The sequence below is a fragment of the Hemiscyllium ocellatum genome, chromosome 42, assembly GCF_020745735.1.
Source record: "Hemiscyllium ocellatum isolate sHemOce1 chromosome 42, sHemOce1.pat.X.cur, whole genome shotgun sequence".
Classification (NCBI taxonomy): Eukaryota; Metazoa; Chordata; class Chondrichthyes; order Orectolobiformes; family Hemiscylliidae; genus Hemiscyllium; species Hemiscyllium ocellatum.
In genome coordinates this window covers 23,661,731-23,681,542 of record NC_083442.1, presented here as the reverse complement: position 1 = coordinate 23,681,542, position 19,812 = coordinate 23,661,731, and the positions used below count along the sequence as shown (strand labels likewise).

The 19,812-nt window shown below is 44.7% G+C and overlaps 1 protein-coding gene across 1 annotated transcript in view; it reads left to right on the top strand.

Annotated features, from left to right (window-relative positions):
• Nucleotides 1-19,392, top strand: part of loxl1 (lysyl oxidase-like 1) — an 88,054-nt gene extending 68,662 nt beyond the window's left edge. The window contains exons 5-7 of the mRNA XM_060853955.1: nucleotides 5,379-5,474; nucleotides 5,560-5,675; nucleotides 17,757-19,392. Coding sequence (XP_060709938.1) covers nucleotides 5,379-5,474; nucleotides 5,560-5,675; nucleotides 17,757-17,763 — 219 coding nt within the window. The 3' untranslated portion in view covers nucleotides 17,764-19,392. The remainder of the gene's footprint in view (nucleotides 1-5,378; nucleotides 5,475-5,559; nucleotides 5,676-17,756) is intronic.
• Nucleotides 19,393-19,812: the final 420 nt, after the last annotated feature.

The window sequence follows — 19,812 nt, the reverse complement described above, 5'->3', positions numbered from 1 at the left end:
TGCGGGGAGAGGGGAGGAGAGGAGAAGGGGTGAGTAGTATCACTAGGGCTAGTCTGGCATTCCCCAGAGAAGGGAGGTGGGGGGTCCACAATGGACAGGGTGGCAAGGCAGGGGAAACGCAGGTGAGGAGTGGGCATTGGGATGGCTGCTTATGGGCATGGCCTTGGGTAAAATCCTGATGTTGCCATTAATTGGGCACATCAGGGGTTCGCCATATCTACAAGCAAGCTGGCTTCCCCAGCACAGCCTTTACTGCTGATAACATAGTAGCTGGTAGAGGGTGGGCCCTGAGGTGGGAGCATAAACTAACCTGGGTTTTATTTGAGTGCGACTGAAAAAGAGATGAGCTGGAGCAGAATGTTATTGGACTTTAAGAAAGTTAGTCCAGGAAGAAAGTGGAGCATGACTTCAAAGAAAATCATCACATTTTTCAAATTCATAGGCATGCTGCTTTTCCATTCTGGTCAGCGTTAGGGTAACTACTGTTCATATTTCTGCTATTGATTTACTTACCCCTCAGTCTGCAGGAGAAGCTATTGAATGTGTTGGCTTTACTGAATGTAGTAAAGATAAATATGATGCCTTGGGTTAAGGCACAAAGCTGTATTTAGTTGGCTTGAATTGTCCTATATTAAATCAACCCAAATATATTTAATTGAGCCAGTTAACTCTTGGAATGCCAGAGCTGTGGAGAAATGAGTGCCCATCTATTAACAGAGAATATAGAACAACCATTGGGTAATAAAAATAATAATGCCATAATTGTAGCATGTACTGAGTTGTGTTCAATTTAACAGAAATGTTGGAGAATTATGCTGCAGTTAGTTTTTGCAATTTGTGCACCTGTTTAAGAACAAACACTATGATTCTATTTCATTCCGGTAGTGGTTGATGACCTCTTTGTTCTAAAGTATGTTTGTCCGCAGCAAGCTATTTCTGCCTGTCTGCAGTGTTCTGGATATGTCCCGAAATGGTGTGTTGGCTGTGCAGACTGTGAACCTTTCACAATCATCCTTTCCTCCTCCTGGTCCAATCCAGGTTTGGGGACATAGTTGATGTCTTCATTTCTCTCAAGCATGACCTTTTTTAGCTAGGCGATTAATTCATAGTCATAGAACTGCTCTCTGAATTGAGTTTGGTTCCTCTCATTCCTCGAAGCAAGCTGCAATCAGCTTTGGAAGAGGATTCATTTCTGACTCAAAACATTAACTCTGTCCCCAACTCTACAAACAATATGTGACCAGTGGAGTTTTCTTCAGCATTTTCTGTCTTTGCTTGGGACAGTGTCTGATAAAGCTCAAACCTTCCTGAATTGAAAAGTGACTCTTCATTTAATGTGCTAGGCAATAATTGCAGGTACACTGAACACTACTCGCTACTTTCTGCTGGAGTCTTTAGATCGCGTCAATGTGTTCTGTCTCTCCCTAATTCCATTCAGACCCAACTCTCTCTGCCTTCCATCTCTTCACCCATCTGCTGGTTGTCCAGTATCCAGTACTGGATGAGCTGAAATATTTTCCAGTTAAATATTGGAAAGACCAAATCATTATCTTTGGTCCCCTCTACTAATCTCAAATCTCCTTCCCCCTCAATTCCTGGGATCAGTCTTGGGTAACATATCAGGTATATTTCAGACTTCACAACCTTGACATACTGTTTGACCCCAATCCAAGCTCTCAACTCCATCTCCATCACTGAGACCACCCACAACCCCCACTGTCAAAACGCCCGGAGCTCAGCTCAGTTGCTGAATCCCTTACCCACACCCTTGTTACCTCTAGACCTGACCATTCCAGTACTTGGCAGTCCAGTCTCCTGCTTGTCATCCTTTGTAAGTGCGCACTCATCCAAAATTCTGCACCCATCAACTTCTCCACCTCCTGATGCTGCCGAGCTTGTGGTGTTCTTCCAGACTCCTGCCTGTCAACTTTGGATTCCAGCATCTGACAGTTTTTGATGAACATTCTATGGAAGAATCATCCTGTAATCACTGACCTACATTAGTTTTCATTCTAGAAGCACCTGCATACTAAATTTCAAGTAATTCTGCTTCATCTTTCCATCACTTTGTCCCCCTCATTATATCTTGAAAGCCCTGTCACTGATGACATTTGTTCATGTGGTTAGTCTGGTATTGTCTCTTGCTGTCCCCGATGGCTTTGTGATGATCGTATCTAGATTTCCTGTATAGGTCAGAGTCACCCGACTTGAACGCCTCAAACCTGGACTTCGTAGGGAGTGGATCTTTCTTTTCATCTATAGCTTCCAGTTGGGGAACACTTGGATGGACTTCTTTGGAACACAGCCCTCTACACACTTGCAATTGAAGTCTATGACGGTGGTGGCATACTCATTTAGGTTGAGCGCTGAGTTTTTGAGTATGGACCAGTCCATCAACTCCAAGTGGTCATGTAGGAGCTCGTCCATTACCTCAGACCAGCACTGCCCCAGATACTCACACTTCGGTTTCTGCTTGTAAGGTGGGAGAAGGATCAGAATCTTATGTGTTGATTTGCCAAAGCTTGGCTGGGGAATGGAGCAGTAGGTGTCTTTGATGGTTGTGTAGCAATGGTCCAGGGTGTTTGAACCTCTGGTGGGACAGGAGACATGTTGATGGTACCTTGGTAGCACACTCTTGAGATTGGCCCGGTTGAAGTCACTGTCTACAATGAACAAGGCCTCAAGCATTCCGTTTCAAGGCAATTTGTAGCAGTGTAGACCTTATCAAGTGCCTCTTCACTTTTGCATAACCTGCTGCCAGGATAGCAGAGGTAGAGTCCCATGGCCGGTAGTTGGAATGGGACTTCACTGTTAGATATTCTAGATCTGGGGTCAGTGACTCATCAGGGTCATCATGTTCAAGCACCAAGAGATCAGGATATAGATCCCGCTGTCCTTTGCCTTGCCCAAGGACGCTGTGCGGTCCGTCTTGGTTGATTGAGAAACCCTCAGGCTGTAAGGTACAGTCAGGTGAAGCAGGAGTGGGCCATGTCTTTGTAAAACACAGAACACTACAATCTGTCAATTCCCTTTGATAGATGCAGTCAGACTCCACGGCAGCTCCAGCATCTACGTCTTGTCTTCCACTTCGACACTTCCTTCTGGATTCGACATTAACTTTAACAACTGCAGATTGTAAAGTCTTCTGCACCATTTTGTTTCCGTTTCTTCACTGGGTACATTCTTTTAGCCAACAGCTCACTGGCTCTACATTTGGAAAAGTAAACTTTCAGAGCCAGAGAGATTCTTTGCAATTATAAAGTCTTATCTTGCCATGAAAAACACACTTAATCATGAATGGTGTGTACCTCCAACAGTGCAGCTGTTCCTCAGTACTGCCTTGGAGTGGCAACTTGATCTTTGTGTTCAAGTTTTTGTTAGATTCAGCAATGTGTTTTCTCTGAATTGGACTTCATTGTCAGGCATTTCTGCTCTTTGACTTTGTTAATATAGAAATTGAGAAACTACTTCCATTCTGTAACTACATTTTGGAAGGTCAAATTGAAATGTAGATTACAGGGTTAAAGGCTGGATTCTTGGCAGTGTGGATGAACAGTGGGATCTTGCCACCCAAGTTGATAGGATTGTTAAGAAGGCATATGGTGTGTTGGCTTTCATTAGAAGGGGGATTGAGCTTAAGAGCTATAATGTTATGCTGCAGCTCTACAAAGCCCTGGTTAGACCACAGTTGGAATATTGCGTTTTGGAGTGAAGAAGGATGAGAGGTGACTTGATAGAGGTGTACAAGATGATGAGAGGCATAATGGAGTGGATAGTCAGAGACTTTTTCCCAGGGCGGAAATGGCTATCACGAAGGGGCACAATTTTAAGGTGATTGGAGGAAGATATATGAGAGATGTCAGAGGTAGGTTGTTTACACAGAGAGGTGGCCATGTGGAATGATAGTACAGTCAGATACATTTGGGACATTTAAGCAACTCTTGGATAGGCACATGGATGATAGTAAAATGAAGGGTATGTAGGTTAGTTTGATCTTAGAGTAGGATAAAAGGCTGGCACAATATTGAGGGCTGAAGGGCTTGTACTAAGCTATGCTGTTCTACATTCGATGTTCTAAGTGGACATAGGTTTAGGGTGAGGGGGGAAGATTTAAGAAGGACCTGAGGGGCAACTTCTTCACACAGAGAGTGGTGCGTATATGGAATGGGCTGCCAGAGGAAGTGCTCAAGACAGGTACAATGACATTTAAAAAACATTTGGATAGGGAAATGGATGGGAAGAGTTTTGAGGGATATGGACCAAATGCGGGCAATTGGAACTGGCTGAGTGGGCACCATGTTCAGCATGGATCAGTTGGGCTGAAGGGCCTGTTTCCATGCTGAGCCACAAACCCATAAGTATTTTTCTTTTACTGGAGAACAATTCTAATTCTAATCTTTTGCAAACTATTTTGGCAAACCTAAGCCTCGGTCCCATTCTCAATCTGAGAAGGCTTGAACCTATGCTTCAGGTGAAATTATCCAAAGTTATTATCCACTGCTTCACACAGTTCAGCCCCTCTCTCTGACTGAATGGACCGGCGTTTCCTTCCCCAATCTCAGAGTTGTATTCCGTTTCCCCACAGGGATGTGCTGGCAAGCTGCACTCAAATCTCTTGCTGCTCCTTGACTGAACACTCACTGTTGCGTGAGACACCTGAGTATTGGGTTGTCATTTTCGCTTCACGTTCTTTCTCCCCCTGTGGCGTAAACATCTGTTCATCACCTTACTGTCACAGCCTGGGTCAAAACTGACAACTTGCCCCGCAGGGAAGCACTGGTAATGAAGCCATAGCCCCTATCGTGATGCATTGTCTGTTGATCGTGCTCATTACGCAGGCATTCGAAATTATAGGCGTTTGTTTAGTCAGTGCGTGAGTGAGGGCTCCTGTGGAGATGTGGTAGTGTCTCTACCTCTGAGCCCAGTGACCTTAGTTCAAGTCTGACCTGCTCCAGCAGCGTGTGGGTAATGTATCTGAACAAATCAATCAGATAATATCTATTAAAGTATGAGGTGAAATGGTGGCAGGAGTGCTGATACCCAGAGGAAATATGTTCACAATAATTGGAGGGAGGAAGATAAGGTTACTTTTTTTTAATGCACTATCATTTGAATTGGATTGTCAGGTTTGAAAAGGGAGCAGAAATAAATTGAAAGATAATTGGATGTATACATGGAAAAGAGAGTGAGAGAAATATTACAGGACTATGGGGACGGAGTAGTGGACCTGGGATAGTTGGATAGTGATTCTAAGAGAACCTGCACAAGAAAGATGCACTGAGTAATTTCTTTGGCCATATTTTGAGACTCCATCAATTGCTTTGGTAAAGTACACCATTCAGTGGCAATTATAAACATGACGTTTATTTTTCATTCAGGGTCTGAGTCCTGGTTGTTATGATACCTACAATGCGGATATAGATTGCCAATGGATTGATATCACAGACGTGCAGCCTGGGAAATTCATATTGAAGGTACAACCCTATTTCTGCTGCATGCAGTTCTGAACTGTCAGCAAATTACACATTTACGTCCCTGATTTGTATTTTTGTGTTGTAGCTTCAAGTGAACCCCAACTATCTTATACAAGAATCGGATTTCACAAACAACGTTATCAGATGCAACATCCACTACACAGGGCGATACGTAGCCACGACAAATTGTAAAATAACACAGTAAGTACTTTGAGTCTTTTTTTTCTGTGATTTCGGAGTTGTCACCAGCATGTAATTCCAGTCTATGCACAGTTCCATTTGCCTCAAAGCTCTGAATGGTCACAGTCCATTTGGAAGCCATAACCCCTCCCACCTGGGAAAGGATAAGGACAGCAAGTGCATTGGGATGCCATGAACAGATAGAAAGAAGCACTCAATCCATTCCCTGGCATTTTTATTGACCACCCCTCCTCCCATTGTCTCACAACAGAGATATTCAAAGTCCTCATCCGTGTTTGGATGTCTTTCCAATACTTTGCCAAGTCTGTCCTTATTGCCTTGTTCAGACATTGGTCCTTTCTATCCGAGTTTCCAGCCTAGGCTTCCTGTTCCCTCTATTATGCAGCTTGACCCCAAGTTGTTAGCTGCCTTGAACTTAAGTTCTCGACCTCCTGTCAGTAATGTCATAGAGCTGTACAGCGTGGAAACAGACCCTTCGGTCTAACTCATCCATGCCAACCAGATATCCTAAATTAATCTGGTATCATTTGACAGCACTTGGCCCTCTCAACCCTTCCTATTCATATACCCATCCAGATGTCTTTTAAATGTTGTAATTGTACCAGCCTCCACCACCCCCTTTGGTGTGCATTCCATACGCACGCCATTTCAGGCCCCTTTTAAATTTTTCTCCTCTCACCTTACACCTATGCTCTCTAGTTCTGGACTCCCCCAACCCAAGGAAAAGACCTTGCCTATTCACCCCATCGATACCCCTCATGATTGTGTAAACCTCTATAAGGTCACCCCTCAGCCTCCGTTGCTCCAGGGAAGACAGCCCCAGCCTATTCATCCTCTCCCTGTAGCTCAAATCCTCCAACCCTGGCAACATCCTTGTAAATCTTTCCCGAACCCTTTCAAGTTTTACAACATCCTTCCCATAGCAGGAAGACTGGAATTGCACACAACATTCCAAAAGTGACCTAACCAACGTCAGCTACAGCCGCTCACTTTGCTTCACTCCTCACATTCGGGAGTCACCTCAAAACTTTTTCAACTGTATTTGCAGTGACAGCCCCTTTCTCCCCTCGCTCACAAAGTTTTGTGTTCAAATCCTGTACTAGGATTTGACTGTTAACTAAAACATGGTTGACTCTCCAGTGCTTCAGGGTGAGAGTGCTGGCTGTCTTACAGTTGGGATGTTACTCAATGAGTCGTGAGTTCATGGAATGCCCTACCAGTAACAGTGGTGGACTCTGCCTCTTTATGGGCATTTAAACGGGCATTTGATAGGCATATGGAGGAAAGAGGGCTAGTGTAGGTTAGGTGGGCTTGGATCGGCGCAACATCGAGGGCCGAAGGGCCTGTACTGCACTGTATTTTTCTATGTTCTATGTTAAACAGATGCTTCGGTCAGAGATTCTGTGGCTGTTTTGAGGTAGAATAGGGCGAGTTATCCCCTGTGTCCGTTGCCAACATTTTTTATCACATTGTTGTTTATGGGAGCTTGTTGTGCACTAATGGCCCTTGGTGTTTCCTGGAGTACATTTCATTGGCTGAAAAGTGCTTTGAGATGTCTGATGGGTGAGGAATCCTTCATCATCTTAGGTGCATTAGTCATGGGGAAATGGGTCTGGGTGAGTTACTCTTCAGAGGGTCGGTGTGGACTAGTTGGGCTGAAGGGCCTGTTTCCACACTGTAGGGAATCTAATCGAACCTAATACAAATATTTCTTTCCAACGCACCCAATGTTAGCTCATTCAACCTTTGCCCAATAACTGAGCAGCTGTTTTTCTCTTCCGGCGAAGTTTGGTTTGGGGAGGGATCTTTTCTATGTTTGAAGGTGCTCTCTAAGTATCAGTTGTTGCTCGCGAGATGATAAGCAAGGGTGTATTAAAGAAACTATAAGCAGCTCTTAGAGTAACGCCTACTTTTTTTTTGCATATCAACATATGTGGTTTAAGTGCTAGGTTTCACATTCCCTCAGAACTCGTATCATTAAAATTCCTGTTTGAAATACGCAAACATTTGTTGGAAGGTTACCATGTCGTGCGACAATATGATACCACGCAACTCGTTCACAGTCTCTGTTGAGTGCTGTGTTATGCCAAGAGATGTGTACATATGGACATGGGCGCCATCATGTGGTCACTCATTGTCCCAAGTCTCCAATATCCCTTGGTGGCAGGGGGAGAGAGGAGCAAGTGTTAAATGTGACTGTTATTGACCATGAATAGAAGGGGAAGGTTATCTCCCTGCCTCGTCCACTCTCGATCTCACAGTGGGAGGTGGTCACTGACGATTGTATAATTGACAACGGCTCGCTGATGAGTGCACCTCTCTGTCTTTGTCCTGCTACCTGCCTTTGCAAACTTGTATGAAAAGCAACAATTCCATTGTCCAGCTTTTAAGGCTGAGATGAGGAGGAATTTCTTCTCTCTCATTTTGAGAGTCCTTGCCTCAGAAAGGGGCTGTGGGGGGAGAGTCCTTGTGTATATTGAAAGCTGAGGTAGGTAGATTCTTGAAATCAAGGGTTATGGGAAAGTGGATGTGAGGAATGTTGCATCAGCCATGATCCAAATCCATAGCGGAGCAGGCTGGAGGAGCCAAATGGCCTACTCCCTAGATTGATTTGATTAGATTGATTATTGGCATTCACCGAGATACAGTGAAAAGCATTGTTTGGCATGTTAACCAGACAAATCATAACTGACCTATGTGCATCAGGGTAATCGAACGCAGAATATCGTGTTACAGCTACAGAGAAGGTGCAGAGAAAGATCACCTTTAATCAATAAGTAATCCGTTCAGAAGTCTGATAACATCAGGGAAGAAGCTGTTCTTAAATCTGTTGGTAAATGTTTTCAAACTTTTGTATCTTCTGCCTGATGGAAGAGAGTATAACTGAGGTGGGAGGGGTCTTTGCTGATGTTGACTGCTTTCACAAGTCAGTCGGATGTACAGAGAGAATCAGTGGATGGAAGGCTGGTTTGCATGATGGACTGGGCGTGCGTTCACAACTCTATGTAGTTTCTTGTCATATCAAGCTGCGATGCATCTGAATAGGATACTGTCTATGGTGCACCCTTAAGAATTGGGATTGTGGACATGCCTAATTTCCTTAGCCTTCTGCGGAAGGAGATGCATTGCTGTGTTTCCTGGACAATAGCATTAATGTGGATGGACCAGGACAGTTTGTTGGTGATAGTTACTCCCAGAAACTTGATGGTCTTGACCACCTCAATCTCAGCACCGTTGACACAGACAGGGGCAAGTCCTGCACTCTGCTTCCTGATGTCGATGACCAGCTCCTTCATTTTGCCAAAATTGAGGGAGAGATTCTTGTGTTTACACCATGTCACTGAGCTGTCCATCTCCTTCCTGTACCCTGTCTCATCGTTGTTTGAGATCCAACTCACGATGGTGGTGTCATCAGCAAACTTGTAAATGAAGTTAGAGCTGAATTTGTCCACACAGTTGTGAATGTATAAGGAGCATAGTAAAGGGCTGAGTATGCAGCCTTGTGGATACCAGTGTTGAGGATTATGGAGGAGGTGTTGTTGCCTATCCTTACTGATATGTGGTCTGTGGGTCAGGATGTCGAGGATCTAGTTGTAGAGGGAGGAGCAGAGTCATAGATCTCGGAGTTTGGAGATGAGTTTTGTTGGAATTATAGTGTTGAAGGCAGAGCTAAAGTCAATAAATAGGACTCTGAAGCAGATGTCCTTGCTATCCAGATGTTCCAGGGATAAGTGTAGGGCCAGGGAGATGGCATCTGCTGTGGACCTGTTGTGACTATAGGTGAATTGTAGGAGATCTGGGAGGCTGGAATTGATGTGTACCATGACTAACCTCTCGAAGCACTTCATAATGATGGAGGTCAGAGCCACCAGATGGTAGGCATTAAGGCACGTTGCCTGATTTTTCTTTGACACTGGGATGAAGGTGGTCTTCTTGAAGCAGGTGGGAACCTCACATTGAAGTATGGGGAGGTTAAAGATATCTGAAAATACACTCACCAGTTGGTCTGCACAGGATCTAAGTGCACAGTCAAGGGCTACATCCGGGCCTGTCGCTTTCCGTGGGTTCACCCTCCAGAAGGCCGATCTGACCCCTATGGCAGTGAGTGTGGGTATAGGTACACCCGAGGCTGTCAGGATGGGTATCACTCTGCTCTGTTGACACCTTCTCTCATTCCTATTCCTTATGTTCTACTCATGTTCTCCATCAGCTGGGGCTGCCGGGGTTCCTGGTTATGTTGCTGTGCTTTCCTGTCCGTGCTAAGGTATAGATGTTGACATTCTTCCATCAAGCTAGGTCCTCCCCTCTCTGTCTCTCTGTCTGTCTGTCTCTCTCTCTCTCTCTGTCTCTCTCTCTCTCTCTGTCTCTCTCTCTTTCTCTCTCTCTCTCTCTGTCTCACACTCTCTCTCGCTTTGTCTCACACTCACTCTCTCTCTCTTTCTCACTCTCTCTCACATTCTTATTCTCACTCACTGACTCTTACTCACTCACTCCCTAGCTCTCTCGATCCCTGTAAGGTTGGGGGCCTGTGTGGTTGGTGCAGCCCCCTTCAAAGTATTAAGAGTGAACAGATTGAGTGAGGCATTCTGATGGTGACCCTGGTGCACATTTTAACACTTGCATTTACATAGCACCTTTCGTAATCTCAAGATGTCCTGGTCCAGGTTATTGCTGACTTGAGGAGATTGAGGTGTAATGGGCTTACTGGGCTAATGTTTGAAGGCAAGGCTAATCCTTTGCCGTGCCGATGAAGAGTCGGCACACTCGAAACATTAACTGTGCTTTCCTCCCACTGATGCTGCCAGACCTGCTGAGTTTCTCCTGCAATTTCATTTTTTGTTTCAGAACTCCAGTGTCTGCAGGTTTTTTTTATGTAATCCTCTGGAGGCATGGATTCTAGGCGTACCACAGCTGGTGGGATTTAAAATTAATGCATACATCTGGAATCCTAATATCAATAATGGCGACTGTGGAGGTATCATCATTCATTGTTTAAAGGTCGCGTGGTCCTTCAGAGAGAATCATAGAATGCCTACAGTGTGGGAACAGGCCATTTGGCCCATTGAGTCCACACCATCCCTTTGCAAAGCATCCCACCCATACCCATCCCTCCACCTGCATTTCCTTAGCCTGCACCTCCCAGTTTACTATAGGGCAATTCAGCATGGCCAGCACATCCTAACCTGCAAATCTTTGGACTGTGGGAGGAAACCAGAGCATTCGGAGGAAACCCACACAGACATGGGGAGAATGTGCAAACTCCACACAGAGAGTTGCCAGAGGCTGGAATCGAATCCAAGTCCCTGCCACTGTGGCACCCAGAAAAGCTGCCATCGTAACCTGGATTGGTCTACGTCTCACTCAGACCCCCAATAATGAAGTTGGTTCTTTAACTGCCCTCTGATTTGGCCCAGTAATCACCTCAAGTTCAAGGCCTGTTTAAGGATGGGCAACAAGTATTGGCCTTCCCAGATCCTGTGGATCCTGTTGCACATCCTGTGGAAAAAAAAATGAGTGAAAAAAAATCATGGTGTGTTTGAAATGTAATTAGTGGGGTCATGTTGGCAACTAATTTTCACAGCAAGATTGCAGCAAACATAACAAAGAGGTACCCTGCTTTTAGATGCTTAGTGTCGACAATGATGATGGGCAAGAAACATTGCAAAATACCAGGCAACAATAACCTCCAGAAACAGAATCTAACCCTCACCCTTTTACATTCAGTGGTATTACCATCACTGAATCCCCCACTGTCAACATTTTATTGGGGGTTTACCATTGACCAGAAACTGCAGTGTATCAGTTATGTAAACACTGTGGGTAGAAGAGCAGCTCAGAGGCTAGGGATGATGCAGCAGGTAACTCCTGTGTCCTCAAAGCCTATCCATCATCTCCAAGGCAACAAGACAACCTCAACGTGTTGGGATGAGGCCAGCTCCAAAGAACACTTAAGACGTCTGACGTGGTTTTGGTCTGCGTTATTGGCACCGCGTCCATAAATATCCACTCCCGATACTCAGTGGCAACAGTGTGCACCATCTAGAAGATGCACTGTAGAAAACCCCCAAACCCACGACCAGGACCATCTAGAACTACATGGGAACATCACCACCTGCAAGTTCCCCTCCAAACCGCTCATCATCCCTAATTTGAAAACATTACTGCTGTACGTTCAGTGTCACCGGGTCAAACTCCGAGAACACCCTCCCTAATGGTACAGTTTTTTTAGATTAGATTAGATTACTTACAGTGTGGAAACAGGCCCTTCGGCCCAACAAGTCCAACTGACCCGCCGAAGCGAAACCCACCCATACCCCTACATTTATCCCTTACCTAACACTACGGGCAATTTAGCATGGCCAATTCACCTGACCCGCACATCTTTGGACTGTAGGAGGAAACCGGAGCACACAGAGGAAACCCACGCAGACACAGGGAGAACGTGCAAACTCCACACAGTCAGTCGCCTGAGTTGGGAATTGAACCCGGGTCTCAGGCGCTGTGAGACAGCAGTGCTAACCACTATGCCAAATGGACTGCAGGCAATTCAAGAAGGCAGCTCACCACCACCTTCTCAAGGGTAACTAGGAACGGGCGATAAATACTGGTCCAACCTGTGATGCTCATGTCCTATAAGTGAAGAAAAATAATTTCATTTTGCTCCTCTTCAGACTAGGGCCATGGGGTCTTTCATATCCACCTGAGTGGGAAGATGAGACTTCAATTTATATATTGAGTTTGAAAGGCTACAGTGAAATCTGAACCTCAGGCAAACAAAAATTAAAAACTGCATCTTTGTTTTAATTAGATTCCCTACAGTGTGGAGACAGGCCCTTTGGCTCAACAAGTTCACACCGACCCTTCGAAGAGTAAACCACCCAGACCCATTCACCTACTCTCTTCTATTGCACCTGTGACTATGGGCAATTTAGCATGACCAATTCACTGACCTGCACATCTTTAGACTGTGGGAGGAAACCCACCCAGATACAGGGAGAATGTGCAAACTTCACGCAGAGAGTCGCCCGAGGTGGGAATTGAATCCGGGTCCTCTGGTGCTGTGAGACATCGGTGCTAACCTCTGGACCACTGTGCCACCCCAATTTTAGCAGCAATTTTGACATCTTCTGCTCTTGCCTCACCACAAATTGCACAGGAACTTGGTTAGGCCACACAGTACTCTTAATGCAACTTTTGAGGGGCCCTGCATTCATTTGGCACCTGCCTCTCCTCCAGTTTTTATTAACCCAGTTGTCTCCTGGCAAAAGTTATTTGTCCACTCAACCACAAGGTTTCACAGAAACGGACCTGGGCATCATTATTTGTCTCCAGGTTTGAAGTCTCTGTATGGGTGCATAAGTGCAAGTTGTACAATGTTTTCTCAATTGTAAAAGGTGATGGAGTTATTGTGCAGGAGATCAGCTTACTTACTGTAATGGATAGCAGAAAGGTTTACCAAAAATTACCGGAGACAACAAGCAGTGGTGCCTTTGCACCTTCTGGTTTTGAGCAGAACCAGGCTGACTAAGTGAGAGTCTACTTGGCTTGTTATGATGTGATTGAAAAGAGGTTCAGTATAAGATCATAAAACATAGGAATGGAAGTAAGGCCATTCGGCCCATCGAATCCACTCCGCCATTCAATCATGGCTGATGGGCATTTCAACTCCACTTACCAGCGTTCTCCCCATAACCCTTAATTCGAGACAAGAATCTATCAATATCTGCCTTGAAGACATTTAGCATCCCGGCCTCCACTGCACTCTGTGGCAATGAATTCCACATGCCCACCACCCTCTGGCTGAAGAAATGTCTCCGCATTTCTGTTCTGAATTGACCCCCTCTAATTCTAAGGCTGTGTCCATGAGTCCTAGTCTCCTCGCCTAATGGAAAAAAATTTCCTAGCGTCCACCCTTTCCAAGCCATGTATTATCTTGTACGTCTCTATTAAGTCTCCCCTTAATCTTCTAAACTCCAATGAATTGGAGTTCATTGGATACTCAATTAGAGTACCTCCTTGATCTTGTTGGTGTTGATGGTGCTTTGTCTACCTCCAGTGCAGTGTAACCTGTACGCCTCAATCTTGACTAGGCACCCTATGATCTGCCTGTATTGTTCGCAAGCAAAGCTTTTCACTGTACTTAGGTACGCGTGATTGCAACAAATCACATCAAACTAGACATCCGAACTGGCTCAGGCGAAGACGCAGAACAGCCTCTCAATTTTGGCACAAAATTAGCAATGTTCTTTAGATAGACTGAAAGAAAAGCTGGGATTGAATGAGGAGGAATTGGCTTTGATGGTGATTGGTGGCCTATGATGATGGTAGGGAGGATTGTCAGCATCAGTCCAAGGTGATGGACATACAGCTAATCCACTGGGGGGTCGCTTTTTCCTGATAGTTGAAGTGACTTAATTTGAGAGAGGCAGGATCTGCCATATAGGGCAGATCCTGCCCTGTATGAAATGGCTATTTGGTGTCTTCATGGGGTTGTACATAGTGCAGCCCTTATTTATTACCTCAGGACATCCCTTAGCACTGCGTAATGCCCCGTTAATGAACTGCAAAGCTGTTATAATGTAGCCAATGCAGCTGCCAATTTTCACTCAGCAACAACAGCACTGAGAGAAATGGGTTTTCTTAGTTATTAGTTAAGGAATAAATATTGGCCAGGACTCCAGGGCAAACCTCTGTTTGTTTCTTCGAATAATGGCGTGGAATCCTTAACGTTCGGCTGACACTACAGATGAGCCTTCACTTCGATGTCTCATCTGAAAGACAGCACTTCCAACTTTGCAGGACTGAGGAGCCTTTGGTTTTGTGCTCAAGTTTCTGACATGATCTTGAACTCATGACTTTCTGATTTTGAGGTGAAAGTGATGCAGACACGTTCCAAATCATTAGGTTCTGGCGTAGTCTGTTTGGATTGTAGGATCCTACCTCCTTACCCCTTGGCTGCAAGGTAAGTATAGCTATTTTCAGTGTAACTGGTGATGGAGCCATAGAATCCCTACAGTGCAGAGCGAGGCCATTTGATCCATCAAGTTTGCACTGACCCTCTGAAGAGCATCCCACCCAGACCCACCCTATCCTCAATATTAACCATGGATAACTCACCTAGCCTGCATGTCCTTGGACAATACAGGGCAACTTAACCATGGGCAATCCACTTAACCTGCACATCTTTGGACTGTGAGAGAAAGCCAGAGGGAATCCACACAGACATGGAGGGAACTTGCAAACTCCACACAGATAGTCACCCAAGGCTGGAATCGAACCCGTACTGTGAGGCAGCAGTGCTCACCACTGAGCCACCCTATCTGCACCCAAATCCCTCCTATTGGGATCAATGGAAAGTTGCATGAATCTCTAAACGAGCGCGTTGGCCTTTAAATCCCCAGTGTCTACTCGTCTTGTGTAGATCATAAATCTTTAAAACTATATATCAACCAGTTAGTACTCGGTAATGATCCCGTGCAGGGACAGCTTACTTTTGTCTCAGTTATTTATCCAGGAGACCATCATTTAAATGGCCATTATTCATGTGTGAACCTTGGGGGGAATGTATTTATACAGATGTACTAACTCATCTAATTAGCTGAACTCCAACATGGCATAACCCGTCTATATCTACTTTGTCATCCCTTTTTGCAGCTTCTAAACCTTAATTAGATCTTCTCTCGATCTTTAAACTCCAGAGTGTAGGCCTAAACTGCTCACTGTCTGTTCATAAGGCAAACCCTTAATTTCTGGAATTAATCTAGTGGACGTCCTCTGAGCAGTCTCCCATCAATGGGCGGCACACTGGCTCAGTGGTTAGCACTGCTATCTCACAGTGCCAGGAATCAGGATTTGATTCCAGCCTCGGGGGACTGTCTGTGTGGAGTTTGCACATTCTCCCTGAATCTGTGTGGGTTTCCTCTGGGTGTTCCGGTTTCCTCCCACAGTCCAAAAGGTGTGCTGCTTAGGTGAATGGGCCATGCTAAATTGCCAAGTCAGGGGTAAATATAGGGTAGGGGAATGAGTCTGGGTGGGTTTCTCTTTGAAGGGTCGGTGTGGACTTGTTGGGCTGAAGGGCCTGTTTCTATGCTGTAGGGAATCTAATCTCAGAAGCATACCAATCCAACTATATCCCACCTGAAGTAAGGGGGCCAGAATTGTACATTATACTCCAGGTCATATCTCAGTAATACCTTGTAACAATATACTAGCCCACTTTCATACTCTATTCCTTCAGCAATAAACGCTAACATTCCATTTGCTTTCCCTATTCCCTGCTATACCTACAGGAGACTTTTTTTTATCTGATTAATTCATTCACAGAATGTGCAAGCTAACTTTGTCTGCACATTTAAAATTGCCATCGTGGTGAGTCACCTCCTTGAATCACTGTTGTCCAGGTGTCCAAGGCATGTAGACCATTCCAGGGTTTTCCTCAATGAGGATATTTTTCCAAATCTGGAACGAGGTTTGACTTAGAGGGAAGCTTCCATACATTGGCTGCATTTAGAATAAAGTTAAAAATCACCCACATAACAACACGACGGTGGAGGAGGAGCGCCTCATCTTCTGCCTGGGAACCCTCCAACCACAAGGAATGAACTCAGATTTCTCCAGTTTCCTCATTTCCCCTCCCCCCACCTTGTCTCAGTTGGTTCCCTCAACTCAGCACCGCCCTCCTAACCTGCAATCTTCTTCCTGACCTCTCCGCCCCCACCCCACTCCGGCCTATTGCCCTCACCTTGACCTCCTTCCACCTATCACATCTCCATCGCCCCTCCCCCAAGTCCTTCCTCCCTACCTTTTATCTTAGCCTGCTTGGCACACTCTCCTCATTCCTGATGAAGGGCTTATGCCCGAAACGTCGAATTTCCTGTTTCTTGGATGCTGCCTGACCTGCTGCGCTTTAACCAGCAACACATTTTCAGCTCTGATCTCCAGCATCTGCAGACCTCATTTTTTACCCTAAAAATCACCCAACACCAGGTTATAGTCAAACAGGTTTATGTGGAAGTACTAGCTTTCAGAGCGCTGCTCCTTCCTCAGGGCACGATCATAAGACACAAGTTACCTGATGAAGGATCAGCGCTCTGAAAGTTTTTCTTCCAAATAAACCTGTTGGACTATAACCTGGTATTGTGTGATTTTTAACTTTGTCCACCCCACTCCCTCCATGTAATGGCACTTAGGATAAATTCAGAGAATCCCTACAGTACAGAAGCAGGCCATTCAGCCCATCGAGTCCATGCTGGCCCTCCAAAGAGGAGCCCACCGAGAGCCCTTCTCTTAACCCTGTGCTTCCCATGGTCAATCCACTTAACCTGCATAGCTTTTGACTGTGGAAGGAAACCAGAGCACTCGAAACCAACACAGACACAGGGAGAACGTGCAAACTCCACGCAGACAGTCGCCTGAGACTGGAATTGAACCCAGTACTATAAGGTAGCAGTGCTTACCACTGAGCCACCTTGCTATTTAAAGTGATAAAGATTGTGGGTTTGGGAGAAAACTATGCAATAAACTGAAAAGGGGAACTCCAGCCAATTTACCAAATAGTTTTGAGTTCATTGCCACTGTCTCTTTAAGATTGACTAAGCAGCAATTGTGATAGAATCTCGGGTATATCTCAGCTATCCATGGGTTAAACCCATCGATGCATTGGTGATAGTTTAGCTTGTTCTGCTATAATGCACATTTCATTAACATGAATTCACTACAATACAATTGACGAATTGGGAACACTGTTTCTGTGGTATGAACTTTTAAAGCATGTATTGGTTATAATACAATTCCAGCCCCATGTTAGTTTAATGATGTTGCTGTTATGTGATTTTCTAATAACATGGGGTTGCATGAGAACAGAATTACTGCCTTTCAGCAGAACTGACTGTCTAAAACTGCATTGGTCTTTTTAATCCAGCATTTAGGTTTGAAATATTAAGTTTCTGAGATTGAAAGAGCCAATCTGGAAAGGATTCTTGCATTTTTATGCAGTCTTGACCGTGAATTTAATTCAAGCTGACTGCTGGCCAGTCAAGTCTGAGATTCCTTCTGAAATTTCATCCCTTCATTTTTTAACAGGTCGTGATCTACAAGGTTTCAATTTCAAACCACGACACTGTATATCCTGAGCAAACATCTGGTGCGTGTGGAACTTGATCGTGCAGCAGCTGTGATGTTTGGTAGCCGTCACCGGGAGTTAACAGGACTTCAGTCATAACCAAAGAATCTGCCCGTGAAGCTACAGGATATTGAGCCGACAACTGCGAACAATCCTTAACATGGACTAGGCACCAGATTATTTCCAGTGAGGTTGTGTGGGCATCTGAGAAATGTTCTATTATAATTCGCAACACTTGTATGAAGTGAGCTTGACTTATTAGCAAACGAACCACTGCAGTCACACTTTTAGCAGTGGCCTACTATTCCATTATTCAGTGCAATCATGACAGAACTTCTACATCAATTCCACTTTCTCTCCCTATCTCTTTATTTTCTTAGTTTCTAAAAATCTGTCAAGGTCAATTTTGACTACACTCAACGACTGAACATCCTCAGTTCTTCAGAGTAGATTGTTCCAAAGATTCATATCCATCTGCATGAAGACACTTTTCCTCATCTCATTCCTCAATGGCTACCCTGTATCGTTTTTTAAAAAAATCAGTCACAGGATGAGGGCATCGTTGACTAGGCCAGCATGTATTGCTCATCCCTAATTGCCCTGAGGGGATTTAAGAGTCAACCCCATTGCTGTGGGTCTGGAGTCACATGTAGGCCAGACCATGTAAGGATGGCAGTTTCCTTCCCTAAAAGATATTAATGAACCAGATGGGTTTTACGGAGAATGGTTCCATGATCATCAGATCCTTAATTCTAGATCCTTAATTGAATTCAAATTCCTCCATCTGCCATGGTGGGATTTGAACCCAGGTCCCTCAGAACATGAGCTGAGTTTCTTGGCCATTGCCTCCCTTTTTGTGATCATAACAACCTAACAACTAGGAGCAGGAACAGGCAGTTCAGCTCCTTGGGAGCTTCTATTCAATACAATCATGGCTGATGTCATCTCGGCTTCAATTCCACTTTCCTGCCCACCTTCCATATCCATTCAACCCGTTCCTAGTTAAAAATCCATCTCCCCCTTAAATGACCACTCCTGGTTCTAAAGTCTCCAGCACAAGGAGACAGTCTCTCCACATCTGCACTCTAAAACTTTTGCAGACTTTTTTTAAAATCTCTCAATAAGATCATCTCTCATTCTAAAACATGAGAGAGTACAGGCTCATTTTGCCTGGTATGTGGCCTTACTTTTCAGTCTTGGTACTCTGTCCATTGCAGGAGCTAGCTTTGATGCCCTTGGATTATAGAAAAAAGCAAATTAGTCATTTCTAAGGAAAAGATTAACCCTGCTTATGTCTCCCATCTATTTGAGAACAGTCTAAAGGGTCCAATGTCCTTCTCTTCCTGTGGTCCAGGATCCTTCTTCACTGTCATTATTGTCCCTATCTTTTCACAACTGCTGACTGACTTAGAGTCATGGAGCTGCACAGCATGGAAACATACTCTCGGTCCAACTCGTTCCCGCCGACCAGGTGTCCTGAATTAGTCTAGTCCCATTTACTAGCACTTAGCTCATGTTCCTCAAAACCCTTCCTATTCATATATCCATCCAGATGCCTTTTAAATATTATAGTTGTACCAGCCCCCACCACTTCCTCCATATTGAAGAAGTGGTGGAGGCTGGTACAATTACAATATTTAAAAGACATCTGGGTGGGTACATGAATAGGTTTGGAGGGATACAGACCATAGGCTGGCAAGTGGGACTAGATTGATTCAGGATATCTGGTCGGCATGGATGAGTTGGACCATAGGGTCTGTTTCTGTGCTGTATGTCTCTTTGATTTTAAGTCAGTCGACATCTGTAAAAGGGCAGGGACAATATTGAGAGTGTCAAAGAACCCTGGCCACGCGAGAAGAGGATGATTTGGACTTATTCTGCATTCCAAGCATTTTCCGTCATTATTACAAATCTCCATTCTTTTATTTGTGGTCTGAATCAATATAAGAACCAAAAACAGAAGAAATTGAGTGTTGCTGTGAAAAGACACACGTTTGTTGAAGCATTTCACCTTGC